General features: G+C 57.9%; 1 protein-coding gene across 1 annotated transcript in view; it reads left to right on the top strand.

Annotated features, from left to right (window-relative positions):
- LRP5 (LDL receptor related protein 5) overlaps window positions 1–18,359 on the top strand; it is a 79,628-nt gene that overhangs the window by 10,596 nt on the left and 50,673 nt on the right. The window contains exons 5-6 of the mRNA XM_065882602.1: window positions 729–860; window positions 17,347–17,743. Coding sequence (XP_065738674.1) covers window positions 729–860; window positions 17,347–17,743 — 529 coding nt within the window. The remainder of the gene's footprint in view (window positions 1–728; window positions 861–17,346; window positions 17,744–18,359) is intronic.

Below are 18,359 nucleotides of genomic sequence, written 5' to 3' on the forward strand. Positions count from 1 at the left end.
GGGTCCCTGATGGTGAAAAGCTCCTGTGACAGGCAGCCAGCAAGCAGGGCCAGGGCCTTGGGCTCACCCACTCCCCCGAGGACCACCACCTGTTCTTACAGGGACCCCCACTGGTTCCCATGGGGACCACGGAGCGGGGCGGATTCTGGCCACGGTGCTGTTGAAGGTTCCAACTTTGTCCTTAAGAGTGGGCTCCCAGGGGTGGGGCTCTCTGGAGTTGTGTTCTGGGGAGAACATCGTGGTCCTCACACGCAGGTGGGTTTAATGCTTTACATTTCATGGGTACCACCCTCCACCCTGTCCTGGGCGGAGTGAGATGCCAGGAGTGTTTGTCAGTCCATTTGCATGCTGGTTGTGCCAGGGCTTGGGAGAATGAAAAGCATTGTCATCAGCTACCAGAGGCTCGGCCCAGTGGCCAGGTGTGGCCACCAAGCTTCTGTGCAGAGCCCGTGGGGTCCAGGCATGTCACAGAGATAAGACAGGCCTCTGCTCCAGGACCCCCCCGACCCAGGGCCTCACCTTACCACGCAGGCAGATCCTGGGATCCTGCCAGGGAGGGCTGGGGACAGCCTCCGCAGAGGAGGTGTCCTTTGAGGGGCCCTGAAGAAGATGGGGTTTCTTGTGGTAGGAGAGGGGGCAGGGCGGGGAGGATGCCCACACCGGGAGTGGTGGGCGTGGGTGTCTAGGGCCCGTTCCGGAACCTTCTCCCGCCTGCCCTGTCTCCCCAGACCACACGCAATGTGAGGAGAACAACGGCGGCTGCTCCCACCTGTGCCTGCTGTCCCCGAGGGAGCCCTTCTACGCGTGCGCCTGCCCCACTGGTGTGCAGCTTCAGGACAACGGCCAGACGTGCAAGGCAGGTGAGCCAGGGAGCGGCTGGCGGGAGGGGCGGCCACCCGCCCGGGTGCCCCACGATCTGCTTTCCTTGGGGAGGGGTTCACGCGGCCCGGGCTCTGAGCGCTGGCAGCCGAGCAGCCGGGATTCAGGTCAGATCTGGGCTCCACTGCCTGACGGGCGAACGACCTTGGAACTCAGGTTCCCATCTGTAAGACGAGGTCGTGCCAGATGGGCAGAGACCCCAAGTAACAAGCGCACTGCCGGCATGTGCCATCGCACCCTAAAAGCTGGCTGTCTTTGGCTATTAAATCAAAACTGTGTTCATTGTAACAAGAGCAATGGCGTTAGAGAGTGTGTGACAGGAGGTTCCCAGCAGACACATCCTCCTCTCCTCCCGCCCCTTCCAAGTGCTCCCACCGCTGTAGTACCTCGGGCCCTCCTGGGAGCTCATGTCTTTGCTTTTCTGCTTTTTCATGAGCGTTGATACGGAATTTATAATTCATTTTTTAAAAAAATATTTATTTTTGGCTTTGTTGGGTCTTAGTTGTGGCATGTGGGATCTTTCGTTGTGGCGCGCGGGTTTCACTTTAGCTGAGGCCTGGGGGCTCCAGGGCACATGGGCTCTGTAGTTGCAACGCGTGGGCTTAGTTGCCCTGCGGCATGTGGGATGGGATCTTAGTTCCCTGACCAGCGATCGAACCTGCGTCCCCTGCATTGGAAGGTGGATTCTTAACCACTGGACCACCAGGGAAGTCCCTGTAATTCATTTTTATCCTTGCATCCCATTCACATGGACTCTGTGCTGTAATAACCCTACCCCCTACCCCCATACCCCGGCATGCCGTGGAAACTTAGGTTGTGAACACATCCTTAATGGGAGTTTTCTTTGGATGCACCAAGTTCGGTTGATCTCCGGCCCCCCCACACAGGTGATTTTCTTTGCTATAGGTATTTTTCCACCTCTTTATTCTCCCCTTTGGTTTTCGGGCACTTGCTCTTCAAAGACTCGTGCTATTTTTAAAGAAGTGTCGCCCTTCTCCATGGCACTGCCTGGGGGCCTTTACTGCCAGGTGTGGGGTTCAGGATGTGCTCTCCCAGAAATGAGATGCATCCAGGATACAGCCTGTCCCTGGGGACATCCAGGGCCCAGCACAGCCCAGCAGGGGGGCTGGCTACTTGAGATGGACGGCCAGAGAAGGTCCTTCCCAGGAGGCACCATTTAAGTTGAGGCTTAGAGGATTAGGAGGGAGAAGGAACAGTGAGAAGGAAGAGCCTGTGGGCTGCTCTGAGGCAGGAACCAGTTGGTATCAGGACTGACCTCACAGGTGTCTGATCTGTGCAGTCACACGGGGCCTCGAGTTCAGAAGGGCCCCGTGCTTGGTTTCGTGCTCTGTTGTTGACTTGAAATGCTTAATAATTTTTGAACAAGGGGCTCTGCATTTTCATTTTGCAGTGGTTCTTGCATGTTATGGAGCCAGTTCTGCTTTGTGTATTGGAGAAACTAAGGGAAATCTGGAGATAGTCTAAACATTTCCATGTATCTAACTCTGCTGTTTTGTCCACGTGTGTCTATACATTTCACTTGACATCATTGCAGGAGCATTTGCAATGACAAGAGGTACGTATGCTTCAAAAACCTGCGTTTTAGTCCCTGAAGAATGTTTTATCAAGCGGGCATACCTTTGAACCATGTTTCCCTTGTCGGACATTTCTGTTCTGTTTGTGTTTTTGCGATTTCCGAGTCCTGCTGCCGTGAGAGTGCTGGCTTGGGGCCTGGCCCTGGAGCTAGAAGGGTCTGGATCTGGCGTCTGTTGCTGCCATCGATGGGTGCTGTCTGCCCGAGCCCTGTGTTGGATCGATTGGTGATGTCTTCTCTGGGAGAGGGAGGGGGATGCAGGCATGGTTGCCATCTCTGCCCACTCTGGGTGTCTGGAGCCAGGCTGCATGTGGACATTTGGGGAAGGAATAGGGATGGACACAACCCCCCAGAAAGGTGGATCATGCAATAGTGCCTGCCCCGACGGGGGACCTTGTGCAGCCGCTTCTGTTAAGGGGCCCAGGAGTGGGGTGTGGGAAAAAATGAGGTGTGAACCCTCTTAGAAGCCCAGAGTCATGGTCCAGTGAAGTTGCACAGCTGGAGAAGCCTGGAGTTCCAGAAGCGACTTGCCCAGGCTACCCTGGGGTACAGAGAGCTATTGGTCATCTGGTGCCTGGTGCCTCCCTTCCTTATCTGTGAGATGAGGGTGGGTGTCACGGACCATCCCCTGCCAGGGAAGCTGTGGAGGACCCAGTGCATTAACAGGAGTTGAAAGTGCCTACAAGGTGCCCTGTGAGTAGTGGGTACACAGTATACGGCAGCCATGCCCCCCATTCACACCACTGGCAGCTCATCAGGCCCAAGGGGCTAGGTTTACCTCTATTGTCCAGGGGTCCTGCCACTCCTGGGGGAGGCCCCATTTCTTTTCCAACCAGAAGAGGCCGAGGCTGTAGGCTCCTTTCGGGTTCCCAGCATCCCAGTAGCTGGAGCCTCTGAGTTCTGGGGACCACTGCCCAGGGTTGAGCCCTTTGAGAGCATTTTGTTCCCTCTGCAGGCATTAACTGCGGGGCGAGGAGGCCTGGGGTGGAGGGCTTCCTGGAGGAGGGGCTGGAAGCTCTGCAGTGGGTGCTGATACCGACACCTACGGCAGGCGGGGGTGGGGGTGGGGGTGGGTAGAAACTGGGGGATTAGCAGGAAAGCCTGTCCTTCCTGTCGGAAGCTGGTTCCCAGCCTCCTTCAGGAGGACGGCCAGCCCGCAGATTACCCGGGATTCAGCTCTGCGGCCACCTTCCCTGGTCTTACCAGAACTGTTTTCGCGCCCCCCGAGCTGTGAAGGACACTTTTACAAATAACCCAGTTGGAGAATGCCAAGTGCGCGGAAGAAAAACGTTTTTGTTGTCATTCCGAGGGGCTCCTGCTTGGATGGGGGTCTGCACAGAGGCAGGCGCGGGCTGTCTTTACACGGAGCCTGCATCCTCCAGCTTTTGCTCCAGCTGCCCTGTCTAGGGTGTTAGGTCAGAAGGAGGGAAGAGCTCACAGAGGGACAAAAGCCATGGGACAGGAGCCTTGCTTTGCATGAGAATGTGACTGCTGGGGTCCTGGTTTTTATAAGACTGGTTCCCACCCCACTTGCTTCCCACTAATGCACTGGTTAGTTCTGGGGGTCAATGGCGGCTTCTGTACCTTCTGCCCTGGACCTGTTTGAAGTTAAAGGGGTCCAGGGCAGCTGGGGTGGGAAAGGGTAAACAATTTTCTAAATATTTTCGTTGAAGTCGAGAAGAAACCCAGAAGCTTCTCAGAGCATTTCAAGGGTTTGCCCCCAAGATGGCTTTCTGGAAATTCGAGGTGGTTCTCAAACATCTCTCCATATTCTTCAGCCGGGCATGAGTGAGAAAGGGGTTCTGTCCCCGAGGGCCTTTCTGTCTGTTTGGACGACAGAGCGAGTCAGAGACGGTTCTGTGAGCGAGGACCTAATGGGGCCTCGGGCCTCAGATGTCACAAAAAGTGACGGCTCCGTGGCAAACTGGGGGCTTTACGACACGGGTCTCTCACCCTCCGGTTTCTATTCCTTGCCACAAAATATCATGTTAAAGGACAAGTTTGATTAAAAGGCCCAATCCTATCACCTGAGCACGGTAGCTGCTTTCCTTTTCTTAGGCGGCCTTCCGAGCTGCCAGCCTCCTTTGGCGATGTAGTTTTGCATCCTGGTGGACATAAATTACACGTGGAATGTGGGTTTTGAGTGCTGACGATGTGCAGGGTATCAGATGTGAACACTGCCTGGAGACAGTGGCTGGTAACACAAGGGTAATAGGAAGAAAACGAGACACTAAATCCTATTGAATGTCACCAGCAGAGCTCTGAGGACCTGGTGCGGGCACCTCACTGGCCGGAAGAGAGCAGTGCCCATGGAGGGCCGCCAGGGTCTTCTGAGGCCCGGTGTGTCCGGTGGGAGGATGGAATTCCGGGGCTGGCCGAGGAGGCCCTGGGATCACTTGGGGATCTCTTCTTGGCTTTGGAATTGGTGAGGTCCAGTGTGCTGGGGGTTGGTGGTGAAGAGCCGAGGCCACACAGTGGGGGCTCAGGAACTGGCCCTGGGCTAGAGGAAAGGCCTTCGGGAAAGACAGAAATGGACTAAGCCCGCGCAGGTGTGACTTCCATCCAGAAGGGGCTGGGTCAGAGGCAACAGATATAACATGGCTTTGGTCTGCGGTTGAGAGCCTGCCAAAGGTTTTTGGGGTGAAAAGGAAATTCCGTCTCAGGCAAACCCAGAATTTAGAGTGATTTTCAATCACGTGATGGCTTTCTATGTCCAGTCTTCCTTTTACGATACCTTAACTCACGTCCAGGCTGTGTGATCTTGGGAAATTGACTCAGCCTCTCTGTGCTTCTGTCTCCTCAGATGTAAAAAGGGATGATCGTAGTACCCGATTCATGGGGTTGTTGAGAGGAAGGCCTGGATGCCCAACAAATATGAACTGTGCTTGCATTTGAACTTGAACTAGGAGCCAGGCAGGCAAGATGGCAGGAGAGCAGTTCTTCCCTGGACATTTGGAACCAGAAGTGGACGTGGAGGCCAGCTGGTGCCGAGAGGAGCTGGGAGGGGTCGTGGGGTTTGGGGAGCCCTCCTCACACAGCCGGTGAGGGCGCCGGGCACGTGGCTCTCCTTTCTGTGGGATGCAGGCCGGCGTCGGGCTGGAGGGTTTCTGGGTTGGGGGTGGCAGGGGCCTGGCTATGTTGGAATTGCTCGGCCCCTTATGTCGCATCCAGGTTCCCCGGCCCCAGCAAATCAGTCTCCACGACAAGGGATAGGGCATGGGAGGTGGAGAGCTGCCTCTGCACTGGACACGAGCCCCAGACAGCCGCTGGGCAGCGGGTCGGGAGCCACCCGCACAGCTGGAAACACCTCAGGATTTGAAGCCAGGGCGTGACTTGCGGATTCTTGGGGCTCTCATCCCAGGCGTCTGACCTTTTATGCTTCGTGGAGCTGAAGGTGAAGAAGTTTTTGTGACGTGTGTGAATCCCATCTTTTCCTGATTTTGAGCAAATGAGAGCCAGCCCTGTGTAGGGGTCACTGCCTTCCCCAAGGAAGGAACTGAGATGGGGTGATGCTCAGACCCCAGTGAATGGGAGCCTGCGACATCCCAGGGACGTGTAGGGTCCCCCGAGAAGCAGAGGGTGCGGTGGGGGCGGAATCGCTCGCTGCTGGACGCCGGCAGGGCGGGGAGTCCGTCAGCGCTCCGAGCTGCAGTTTCCTCGCCTGTGACCTGGGGAGATCAGAGGACCTCCCCCTGCTCCGGGTGCGGGGGTGGGGGGGGGCGGGACACTCAGGATGGGAGACTCCGGACTCCCTGCCTTTGGCCTGAGGGGCGTCTCATGTCCCACGGCCCTGCGGGTTGGGTAACACCCACTGGCTCTGGGGTGCCGTGTCTCAGGTCCCCAGGGAGGGTCCTGTAGGTTCTGAGACTGGGAAAGATGTCACAGCAAGTGGCCCCTCCTCAGCTCTGGCTCTGCTGGGGGCTGGGTGAGACCTGGGGGGCCGAGTGACTCTTGTCCCCCAGGCGCGAGGGGGCCAGGAGCCCATCCTGGGCCAGGCCGTGCGCCCGCACGCCCTCCAGCCTGAAGCACCGGCCTCCCCGCACCCTCCCTCGCAGCTGCACAGACGGAGGTGCCCAGCTGGCTTTGGTTTTCCCCATGTTTTTCCAATTATGTGGAATGGGCTAAAAACGGCAGCAGCGGGGCCTTCTTTGGGAGTTGCCACCACGTCCGAGGGAGACTCCTGCTGCCCTTGGGCTGGACCTCTGTGGGACCTGCCCTGCTGTTTTGACTTTTGTCCCTGTGTGTTCCTCGTGCCCGGAGGCTTCTGGGCCGTGCACCCCCCTCCTCCGGGCCTGAGCAACCTGGGCAAGTGACCCGTGCGCCCGTGTCCAGGGCGTGTGGCTTCACCGCCTGGGGGTGGTCAGGCTGTGCTGTGGCGTCATTCTCTCCCCCCGCCCCAGCCTTTCCAGATGAGGCTGCCGTCGGGGCAGGGCGGGAGTTGGGGGCTTGGTGATTTACAGTCCGCCTGCCGCACCTTGCCAAGAAGGAGTTTTAACAGATGTTCTCGGGGACAGGAAACAAAAAGACGGCGGGGGTGTGGCCGGCAGAGGCAGCGGGAGGAACAGAGGCGTCCACTGTCGGGTCTGATGGGCAGACTGACAACTGGGCCCCTCACATCCATCCGTCTGTCCGGGAGGATTAGCCGAGGCTCAGGGCCAAGGAATAAGGGGTGCGTTTGTTCCCAGTCTGGCTGTCTTGTCACTTATCAGGGAAGTAGGTCGAAGGGAAAAGAAAAGAGGCCCTTGTGGCTGAGGCCGCCGCCGCCCGGGCTGTGATTGGCGTCGACTCTGCAAACAGAAGGCAGCTGCTGTTCTCAGCCATGGACCGTGAATTTTTAATAGCAAGAAAATCAGATTGCACAGTCCCAGGAAATTGTGTAACAAGCCCAAGCACTAACTTTTTTTTTTTTTTTAAGAAATTGAGGTATAACTTGTGGACAATAAAGTGCACAGATTCTAAGTGTACGTTTTGATGAGCTTTGACAGTTGTATACATCAGCCTAACCACCACCCCTCGACAGATACAGAACGTTTCCACCACCCAGAAAATTCCCTGGTGCCCTTGGCAGCTCCCCCCGCCCCACAGAGGCAGCCGCTGTCCTGACTTCTATCACCACGGATTAGTTTTGCCTGTTCCGGAGCGTCATAGAAATGGAGCCACACAGCATGTGTTCTTTTGTGTCTGAGTCTGAAGACTAACTTTTAAACCTAATAAAATAGGAGAGGGGAGCATGTCATATTCTTAGAAAGAGAAAAGTGTCATCGTGGGGCTGGGGCCCAAGGCAGACGGCGCCTCCCGGGTGTGTCAGCTGTACGGATGCCCGTGTCCACTGGCCGCAGAGTTAGACTGCGGTCACCCCCCTCCCCTACTAGCCCCGTTCCTCCCAGCCTGTCCGATGTGCCCCTTGCTTCTGCAGCTGAGCCCAGCTCCAGCCTGGCCCTAAACTGACCCCGGAGCTGAGACGGCTTCCCTCAGCTTTGGAGACAAGTTCTGGGCTCTCAGGGTCCAGGTCCTGGTAGACCCCCCAGCTCCCAGGCTGCCCTTCCTGGCCATGTGCCCCTTGTGCCCTCTCTGGCTTTGGTGACAGCTGCAGATTCCCTGTCTGGGTACCACTGACTGTGCCCTTGGGCCTGGGACGACTCTCCAATTCCATGTGCCCTGGGGGCGGTGACCAGAGGCCCGGGGTGTGCTGGGCTGACCCCTAGGGCTCCTGGCTTGTCATTAGAGGGAGAACAGCAGGCTCTTTTTCACCCTCTGGCTTGTCTCCAGGCCGCCTTCTGAGCACCTGCCTTTCTGCCTTTGCCTGTGCTGTGCCCACGGCCTGCAGCCCCTTCCCTTTGGCTCCTTCAGGCCTCTGTTCAGATGCTGCCAGCCCCCCGGGAGGTGTGTCAGGCTCTGTTCCCACCTCCACGAGGAGGGAGGGATGCTGGCTTCCCATAGGCCTCGCCAGGCCCAGGAAGAGAGCTGGGAAGTCAGTTAGCTGCCTTCAAGAGCTTTTGCTGTGTAAGAGCTGAGGTTCTTTGGTCGTCCTGGGACCGGGAACGACTCTGGCGACTGTGCCAATAGGGGCCTCCCCGTGTCCCTTCCCGGCCACCCCCAGGGACAGGCTTGGGTGGGAGTCAAGACATCTGCGTCTGTCCCGGATCCCACAGCATGTGGCTGTGACCCCGACGAAGTGCAGGATTTTCGTGCCTCGTTGACCTGGGAGTTACCGGACAAGATCGTATCTCTGAAAGTGCCTTATAAGCTGTCAAGTGCAGGGCGCTTGAGTTGGGTTCACCCGTGTAAACCACTGATGCTCGACCACCTTTGAGCTAGAGAGGTGGCATTTTCATATGACTCAGCCCACTCTGTGATTTTGGCCTCCACTGCTGGGCAGGGTGGGCAAGCCCAGTAATAACGTTTCTGTGCTCATTGGTGCCTCCTGGGGGCTGGGGGGGGAGGGTGGCGCTGTGTGAGGGAGGGTCTGTGGCTAGCCTGCTTCATAGCCAAGGACAGGCAGAGCTTGCTCAAGGCCATGGAAGAAGGGACAGAGATGGGATCTGAACCCGGGCAGCCTGGCTCAGGGTCTGCCCCAGCCCCTGCCCTGCACCGCCTGGGCCCCGGGGGCGTCCACATGTGGTGAACCAAGGTCGTCTGTGGGACACCTCTGGTCTGCCCTCCTTGTGGACCAGCAAGGCCCCCTGTGTGGGCTTTTTAAAGAACTGAGCCACCTGCCTGAAGAGGTGGGACGCAGACTTCCTCATGCAAGTCACCAGCTGTCTGACAGCCCTCAGCCCGCACTCCTGCCTTTCGGGGGACCAGGCTGCCCACTTCTAATTTGTCCAGCCGGCCACACTTTGTTCAAACGTGTCTCTCTCTCTCCCCACCCCCCATGGGTACCTGGGTGCGTGTTCAGTGCCGCTGGGAGGGGACATGCTCTGGGGCGGTGGCCTCGAGCTCCGGGGCTCACCCGCTTTGTCATGGGACCTCCCAGCCTCTCTGGGGGCCTTATCCACACCCGAGTCCTACCTGTGAGGAGACAGGCCAGCTTACTCGCTCAGGGTCGCTCAGTGAGGCAGTGGGGCTGGCCTCTGGGGGGGGGGGGTCACAGGGCTGGCGCTAACCCGGCTGCTATCCGGCCACCCCTGGTCGCAGGGCAGGGGTGACGCCATGCACACAGCCCCAGCTCCAGGCTGGGGTGCCTGTCTGGCTGGTGGTTCCCAGGGGCTGCAGCCTCCCCGATTGCTGGCCTGGAGGCCGGGGGTGGGCCGTGCGGGGGGACAGCTGCTTGGGCCTCGGGTTTCCAGCGGAGCCGGTGCCCGACCTGGCCACTTCCTCTGCGCCTTGTGACCCTGCAGCCGCTCGGCGCGGTTTCCTGGGCCTGGGTGTCAGCTTATGGTCTCAGTGTTTGTCCAACCACTTACCCCCGGGGGGCAGTGGAGAAAATCAATTGCTAAAATACAAAAAGAAGCCAGCCGTCTGCCGGCTGTGAAGCTGTTTATGGCCTTAGAAACTGCAGCGTGGAGGGCGGCCTGTGCTGGGCCTGGCTCTGCCTTTGTGGCAGGAGGAAGCTTCTGGGGTTGGTGCGGCCTTGGGGGGACCTTGGGGCGTGAGCCTCTGTGTGTGGGGGGCTGGTCCTTCCCGCCGGGGGCCGTGACCTTAGACCTGCAGTTGGTTCAGCGGGGGATGGAGGTGATGTCCACCCTGCCCGCTGGGTTGGAGGGCGGGGAGGTCAAGGGCCCTGCCTCTTTCATCGGCGTTAATTTGGTCAGTCTATTGCCTGGGATGCGCTGTTACTTTGCCCTTTAGTGAAAAATCCCTTTCCCCACGTTGGGGCTTGGAGGGGCTTAACTGTGAGGCCCTTTCAGGTAGGTTCCCACACTGGGCGACCACCAGCAGTGTCCTGCCGGGCTGTCTGGGGGGCTGTGGGTGCTTCTGCCCCATCCTTTCCTTCTCCTGTTGTTCTGCACCCCCAAACAGCTCAGAACCTGGAGGTCGAATAGATCGCACCCCGTCCCCCCAACCCCGGCCTGTGGCAATTTAATGGAGGGCTAGGACGCTTCTCCCCCCCCACCACAGGTGGCCTAGTGAGAAAGACCCGGTGGGTCCCCGGAGTCCAGACCCACCTCCCCACCTAGACCGTGCGATCCTCTAAGGACGAATGCGTGCACCCCTCTTTTAAAGCCTTGGTTTTTTCTTGTTACAGAGTAACATTTGTGTTCACTATAGGAAGGAAAACATCCAAAAAAATACTGGAGAAAATAAGAAACACCCTTAATTTTGCCACCCAAAGATAGCCGCTGTTAACACCTTGAGGTGTTTCCTGGCCTTTCTCCATGCACGCGTTCACAGCTCTCTGCGTGACTTGTGTTGTATGTGCAGCGTCACGGCTGACTTTCCTGCTTATCATGTCACGAGCTTTTCCTGCCTCTGCCCTTCTCCAGAGTGTGCTGTCTGGGCTGTGTGTAACGGCTGACCTGGACCCCCAGCCCCTTCATTTATGTAATGCTTTCCTTTTGTGGGATCTTTTTAGATCATTTACAGCTTCTTTCCCTCGGGTGTGTGGGTTTCGCTGTTTTCACCAAGCCTCAGTGATCCTCTGTGACCAGGAATCCATGTGCATTTCTAGCTGCTGCTTTGGGCTGGCTTCTCAGAGGGGAAGTTGCCGGGTCAGAGGGTCCCTGAGCCACATTGCCATCCAGGAAACGTGTGCCCGGGACAGTCCCCTGGGAGGCTGGGGGGATGTGCAACCCCCCCCCCCCACCCCGGAGCGTTAACCCGTCTTGCAACCGAGCTGGTAGCCACTGGCCTCCTGCTTCTACTTGCAAGTTACAGAGAAGTTACCCATTCTTCGTGTTTATTGGTTGTGTTTTTTTTCTTCTGTTAATTTGTGTTTATGGTCTTTGCCTGTTTATTGTTGTGGTCTGGGTAGTTTTCTTGTTGATTTATACGCCTTTTACCTTTCTTTAAAACACTTAACAGACTTTGTTTTTTAGAGTAGTTTTCGGTTTACAGGACAGTGGAATGGAGAGCACTGAGAGCCCCTCTGTACCTGCTCTCCCTCCTGACGCAGTTTCCCTTAGTATTAGAATTGATTTCTAATATTGTAAAAGTCACACGTATTTCCCATGCAGGGGTCGACACACCGCCACCCACGGGCCAGATTGCTTGCTGCCTGTTCTGGGGCAGCCGCGGGCTAAGTTTCGTTCTTACATTTTTACATGGTTGAAAGAACATCACGAGAAGAGTGTTTTGTGACCTGGGAAAATGAGAGGACCTTCAGATTCCAGTGTCCACGGAGCACGTTTTCTTTGCACACCTTTGCCGACCCGTCGTCTGTGGCAGCTTTCAAGCTGCCGCGGTGGAGCCGAGGGGTTGAGAGAAGTGGCCGTGGCCTTGCAGAGCCTGGAGCGTCTGCCACCTGGCCCTTGACAGAAAGCACACAGACCCCTGCTGGAGACCGGAAGGCCGGCTGGAATGGTCCAGAGATAGCACTGCAGGTGTTCACCTGGGTTTCCTGCTGGCCTCTGTTCCAGGTGGTTCTCTGTGTGTCTTGTGGCTGGGCTTCTGCTACAGGCACGAGCTACCACTTGCACGAGGCTTCCTTGCAGACAGGGGTGGGCTCAGAGCTGCCCCTGCGTCCTGCGGGCAGAAGGTATTCAGGGAAGAGTCGTGGCCTGCGGGACCATGCAAACCCTCGGGGGGCACCCAGCCTCCGAACTCAGACCAGACCCCACGGGGAGGGGGCGGTTGATGGTCAGCCCCACTCCTGCCCACGGGGCTGCAGAGCGGCCCCTGCGCCCTCCGGCCTCCATGCTGCTGCCCATGCCAACCCTTCTGTCTGGAGTTCCTGCCCTTGAACCCATCCTTCTATGGAGACTGTCCCCTTACCCTCTGTTCCGCACTTGTTGGGAGCTGAATGGTGTGTGTGTCGCCCCCCACCCCCGCCGAATACACACAGTGAAATCCCCACTCCGGAGCCTGTGGATGTGACCTAACTTGGAAGTAGCGTCTTTGCGGTTGTAACCAAGTTAAGATGAGGTCATGCTGGATTGGGGTGGGCCCTAAACCCAGTGACTGGTCATCTTATAAGAGGGAGATTTAGACACAGACACACAGGGGAGGAGGTCACGTAAAGATGGAGGCAGAGATTGGAGGGATCCAGCCACAAACCAAGGAACATCAGGGATCGCTGGCAACCATCAGAAGCCGGAAGGGGCGAGGAAGGATGCTCCCCAGAGCCTTCCACGAGAGCGCGGCCCTGCCAGCACCTTGGGTTTTGACTTCTGACCTCCAGGACTGTGAGAGAGTCAGTCTCTGCTGATCCGAGCCACCCGGTTGGTGGGGATGTTACAGCAGCCCTTCTCTGTGTCCCCTCGTTTGCGCGATCCCGGGCCTGGCACAGGGACGGTGCCCCAGAACGGACGGTGGCTTGGTCTGAATGGATGTTGGCAGGGAGGGAGGCCGTTGAGCTGGACGTGTCCGTGGCATTGGGCCCTCTGTCCAGTCTGCTTTTGTGTTTTGAGGCGAACATACTGCCAGGAAGGCAGTGCCCTGGCCTGGCCTGTGCCCCGTGCCCTGCGCTTGGCTCCGAGGCACGGATGCCCCCGCTCTTTCCTGCCTGCGTGCAGGGGGAGGGGCAGGGGTCAGGAGCCTGCCCAGAGGAGGCTGCAGGGACCTCTGTGCAGCCGGGAGGGAAGGTTTCACTTTCTCTGGCAGCTCTGTGGGGCAGGCTGTTTGTTTAAACAACCCCAGAGGAAACCATTTGGCCAAACTGTTAGTTTCTAAACAGTTTACTTCCCTGGTGTTTAAACGAACTCCTCCCCAGGCTCTGTGTCTGGTCCCAGGGAGGGGGTTGGCCTCTCTTCTTCCGGGCCCGGCACAGCGCCCTGCGCCCACCCCAGGGGGCCCGAAGCAGGCTGCCGCTCACACCTCCCTACAGACGACCCTGGAGGTTGCCCTAATGAGCATCTGCCAAGGAAGGGGCCCAGGCCCGTGGTCCTCTCTTCACGGCTGCCCCCGCTGGCCTGGCCCTGGGTGGCGTGCCCCACGCCTCTGTGCTGGGCACTGCCTGCTCCGACCTTCAGGCAGACAGGCCAGGCCGCGGCTCTTTCCTGGGGGTCCCGTTCTCTCTCGGCAAAACTCAAGTAAAAACCTCAAAGGCTCTGCAGCCCAAGGGTGTCGGAGACACTCCCCTGCCCCAGCCTTGGAGTCAATTAACACCTACAGATTTATCCCAGAGTTTAATTACTGCCTCAGCCACAGAGACTTAATTCTGAGGAATGCTGAAAATGGGGTTCCCTGATGGCGGGGTGTGCTTGAGGCTTTGTACCGACCTGGTTACCAGAGGGCTGGCACCAGGCACACTTCGTCCCTGGTGGCTCTGTGCCCACGGGGACAGGCTGCTGGAATCTGCTGCATGGTCACAGCCACATGGATCCCAGAGGCTCTTGCAGCTGGAGGCCAGTCCCCCGCCACCAGTCTCAGCCGGCCCCCTTCACAGGTGCCCGTGACCCCAGCTTTCCTTCCCAGCACTGATTCGTTAATGGTCTTGCTCGCTGAAGGTCTCTGTCCCGTGACCCCAGGAGCACCGTGGGGGCAATTCCCGCATCTTTTGTGTCCACCCCGAACCCCAGCACCTGGTCCGGGGCCTGGCCTAGTGTAGCTGCCCACAAAGAGACCGCGGGGGTGAGCGAGCCTGCTGGGCCGGCGCACCGATCTTGGGCTTCCTGCGTGTGCCAGCTCCGGGGATTGAAGTGTTTCGTGGTACCTTGCTGCCGTGTGTCCTTGGGCGGGGAGCTTAACCTCTCTCTGCATCGGGTTCCTCCTCAGGAAAATGGGGCGTGATCACGCCTCAGAGATCGGTGTGAGGACTATGCTATTTCAGGTGATTGTGTCTGGAGGATTATGGGAACAGGGACGGGTGGAACAAGCTGGAAATATGTTTGGCGACCAAGCGTCTGGTTCCATCGGGACCCAGCATTTTCTGGGGAGCTCCCTCCCCCAGCCCCCATGGTGGCAGATGAAGGCAGAGCCCTCCGTAGAGTTTGGTTTATGGTCCCCTTGATGTCAGAGCTAAATGGGGACTCAGACACCATCAGGTTGGGCTGATTCTTCACTATAAATGAGGAAACTAAGGCCCAGAGAGGGTTAGGGACCTGCCCAGCATCACACAGCAGGGGCAGGGCCAGGAGGTTTCTGCCCTGAATTCTCCCTGCTTGTCCTAGGATGTTAGCACCTGTTCTGGGCATGGCCCTGTGTTGGGGGCTGCGGAGCGCAGAGGGGCAATGTGCCAGAATCCCTGTGAGCCACTAAGGGCGGTGCGCAAGCAGAGGGGCAGGCGGCATATATGTGTGGTCAGTCCATCCACTTGGAGGGGAGGGAGGAACAGCTTCCTGGAGGAGGAGGAGGCCTGTGACCTGGCCCTTGAAAAACAGGTCTGATGTCACTAGAACATTTTGGGAATGGAGCCCAGCAGAAGACGATCGGTTGAAATGCAGAATTCCCCTCCCCTCCCTCCAGCACATACCAAACCAGAACTTGCATGGACACCTCTAACGAAATCTGAGTTTGGATCTGGGACGTTTCCCACGTAGCCGGGCACCTTGGGCACCTCCCTTTTCCCCCCATCTGCCCCAGTTTCCCCAGCACTGGGCTCGTGAAGCCATGCTGTCCGTGCGCGCCCTCTAGCGGGAGGATCGGGTTATGAACTCTGGGCCTCAGAGCAGCACAGTCCGGATGGGGTTCCTGCCCTTAATTGAAATGCAGGGCAGGGGGCCCCAGAACCCCTGTAAAACGCTGGGTTCCGAAGGCTCCACCCCTGTGACAAAAAGCCGGTCAGTTGTTCGAGGGCTGTGGCTGGACCAGGCATGAGGAGACCAGGCAGTCGGCTGCAGAGGGTGCTGGGCTGCCCCCATCCCTCACAGCTGTGTAACTTCAGGTGGGTCCTTCCCCATTCTGGGCCTTTCATCAAACCAGGCAAGTGGCCCCCGGGTGCCGGAGGTGTCTGTGAGCCTAATCTTTCTGCTTCAAGGAAGCAGGAGCCTTAAGACCAGAAAGGTCCCGAATGAATGCGGACTGTGACCCAGCTCTGGGGGAGGGGCCACACCCTGACCCCAGCAGCCTCCGGAGGTGTCCGAGTCACGGCTGGCCAGCGCTCCTAGGGCCCCTGAGTCCATGTGAGGCTCCAGGGAGTAGCACGTGAGGCTACTTCTCCTGGGAGTTCTGATGAATCCAGGGAGGATCCAGGGCAGAGTCAGATGTGTTTTGTTTAGGGCAAGTTATGCTCAGAGACCGAGGTTGTCTTTGCCAATAATTTATCTAACACAGGTTCGCTGTGGGAATTAGGATTTATAATATTAATAATAATAGTTCACAAGCCAATACCATATGGGATAATGTCTCTTAATAAGTCAATAAAGAAATAATGTACTCCAAACCAATTACATCATTGTTCCAGGCAGAGGGAAAGTGAAGGATGTCAAGTCCAAATGTAGTTGAGGTGTACCTTGCTGTGAGTTGGCTCTCCGTAGTCAGTCCGTCCAACTAAAAGCTGGGTGTTGGGCTTCCCTAGTGGCGCAGTTGTTGAGAGTCCGCCTGCCGATGCAGGGGACACGGGTTCGTGCCCCAGTCCAGGAAGATCCCACATGCCGCGGAGCGGCTGGGCCCGTGAGCCATGGCCGCTGAGCCTGCGCGTCCGGAGCCTGTGCTCCGCAACGGGAGAGGCCACAACAGTGAGAGGCCCGCGTACCACAAAAAAAAAAAAGCTGGGTGTTGGTTGCCGGCTCAGGTCCCTTGCTGCCGGGGCACGTAGCTAGCAGGTGACAGCACTGGTGACGGCGGGCCAGGTGGGCTGCTCTGAAGGTCGTCATTCCAGGGGCCCTTCCGTGGCTGTACCACTGCCTACGAGGAGGCTCCTCACCAGGGCAGGAACAGCTGTCCCCTTTCTTCCTGAGACTGTTGTTAGCTCTCACAGCACTGCCGACCAGGAGTGGCCTGTCCACGGCAGGAGCTCAGCCAGGAGTCGCCTTGCCCAGTCCTCACAGACCCTTGGTATTTAAAGCCTCAATGTCCATTGCGTCATTGTCCTTATCGAGAAGCCCCAGTGGAGCCCATCGCCAGCTGAGTGTATCGACAAGGACATGTCGATGACGTCACCCTGGCACAGCTTCCTCCACGTAAACAGATTCACCTTTAGATAAAAACAACTTCACTTAAGTCGTAAACAAGCGGATTGGAAATCACAACAAACCAATACACAACAGTACATGATACTGCTGGGGGGACAAAGGGGGAGATGGGGCACCTGCCCCCAGGGCGCTCACCCCTGTGGGTGAGACGGCCACCTGGGAGCGATGGACCTGTGATGACGTGTATGGTCATGGGACCTGAAGCTGCCTTGCTGGATGGGCGTGGGGAGGCAGGGTGGGCTTCAGGGAAGAGGTGGCATTTGAGTCCAGTTGGGGCTTTGAGGAGTATGGTGGGCGAGTGGGGCCTGGAGCCCAGGGCCCAGGTGGGACTGGTAGTTGGGGCTGGTTTGTGGCCAGGAGAGAGGCTTGCAGGGGAGAAGGGGGACTGAGTGTGAGGCAGCTCTTACACAGTGATTGAAGCCAGATGACCGTGTGGCTTTTGGCTGGTTGCTTAACCTCTCTGTGCTTCCTCCATTGTCTCATCTGTGAGATGATGGTACAAATAGCGCCAGCCGCACGGATCTCTCCTGAGGATGAACTAGTGGCTGTGTAGGAAGATCTCGGCGAACGTTACCTAACATTACTTGTCCTTGCCAGGGAAGCCCCGGGGACCTGGCTGAGCCCCTCTCCTGCCACGCCCACTGCAGGCCCGGTCTCCTGTCCTGCCGCCGACCTCTGACCCCACTGCTCGTGTGTCCACAGGGGCCGAGGAGGTGCTGCTACTGGCCCGCCGGACGGACCTGCGGAGGATCTCGCTGGACACGCCGGACTTCACAGACATCGTGCTGCAGGTGGATGATATCCGGCATGCCATCGCCATCGACTACGACCCGCTGGAGGGCTACGTGTACTGGACGGACGACGAGGTGCGTGCCATCCGCAGGGCGTACCTGGACGGGTCGGGGGCACAGACGCTGGTCAACACCGAGATCAACGACCCCGACGGCATTGCAGTCGACTGGGTGGCCCGCAACCTCTATTGGACGGACACGGGCACCGACCGCATCGAGGTGACGCGCCTCAACGGCACCTCCCGCAAGATCCTGGTGTCCGAGGACCTGGACGAGCCCCGTGCCATCGTGCTGCACCCCGTGATGGGGTAAGGCTGGGGGCGGGCGCTGGGAGCCAGGCTGCGGGGGGCCGGTGGTCCTGGAGCTTTCTTCCCACATCAGGATGAAGCAGATGGCTGGGCCCTGCTCCCAGAGTCCTGGTTCAGGAGAACTTGCCTTTCTAACAAGCTCCCAGGTGATAGGCTGATCTGGGGACCAGACTTTGAGAAGCTCTAACACAGAACTTGGTTACCTTTATAGAAAATCCTGGAGACCTTGGGTAAGTCATTTTTCCCCCTGGGCTTCAATCTCCTCACCTGTAAAATGGAGCCCTCCACTGGGGTGATTTCTGGCTTAATAATGGTAACAAGAGTGGTGGCCACTGCAACAGTTACTGCACATGTGCCAGATCTCTGCCAGGCACGTTCCACGTAGCAAGCACATTTTTCTCCTCCTCTCGCCCCGTGGGGTAGGTACAGTTGTACGGAGGAGGAAGCTGAAGCCCAGAGAGGTTAAGTGACTTGCCCAAGGTCACACAGATGGGAGGTGGGGATTGGACCTAACAGTCTGGTTCCAACTTTGCAATTTAGGATTCTGTGAATCTGGTCAATCAGTGTAGGATCCTTTCTGAGACCCTCAGCTGCTCAGAGGGTAGCAGCTGAGTGC

The sequence above is a fragment of the Phocoena phocoena genome, chromosome 8, assembly GCF_963924675.1.
Source record: "Phocoena phocoena chromosome 8, mPhoPho1.1, whole genome shotgun sequence".
Classification (NCBI taxonomy): domain Eukaryota; kingdom Metazoa; phylum Chordata; class Mammalia; order Artiodactyla; family Phocoenidae; genus Phocoena; species Phocoena phocoena.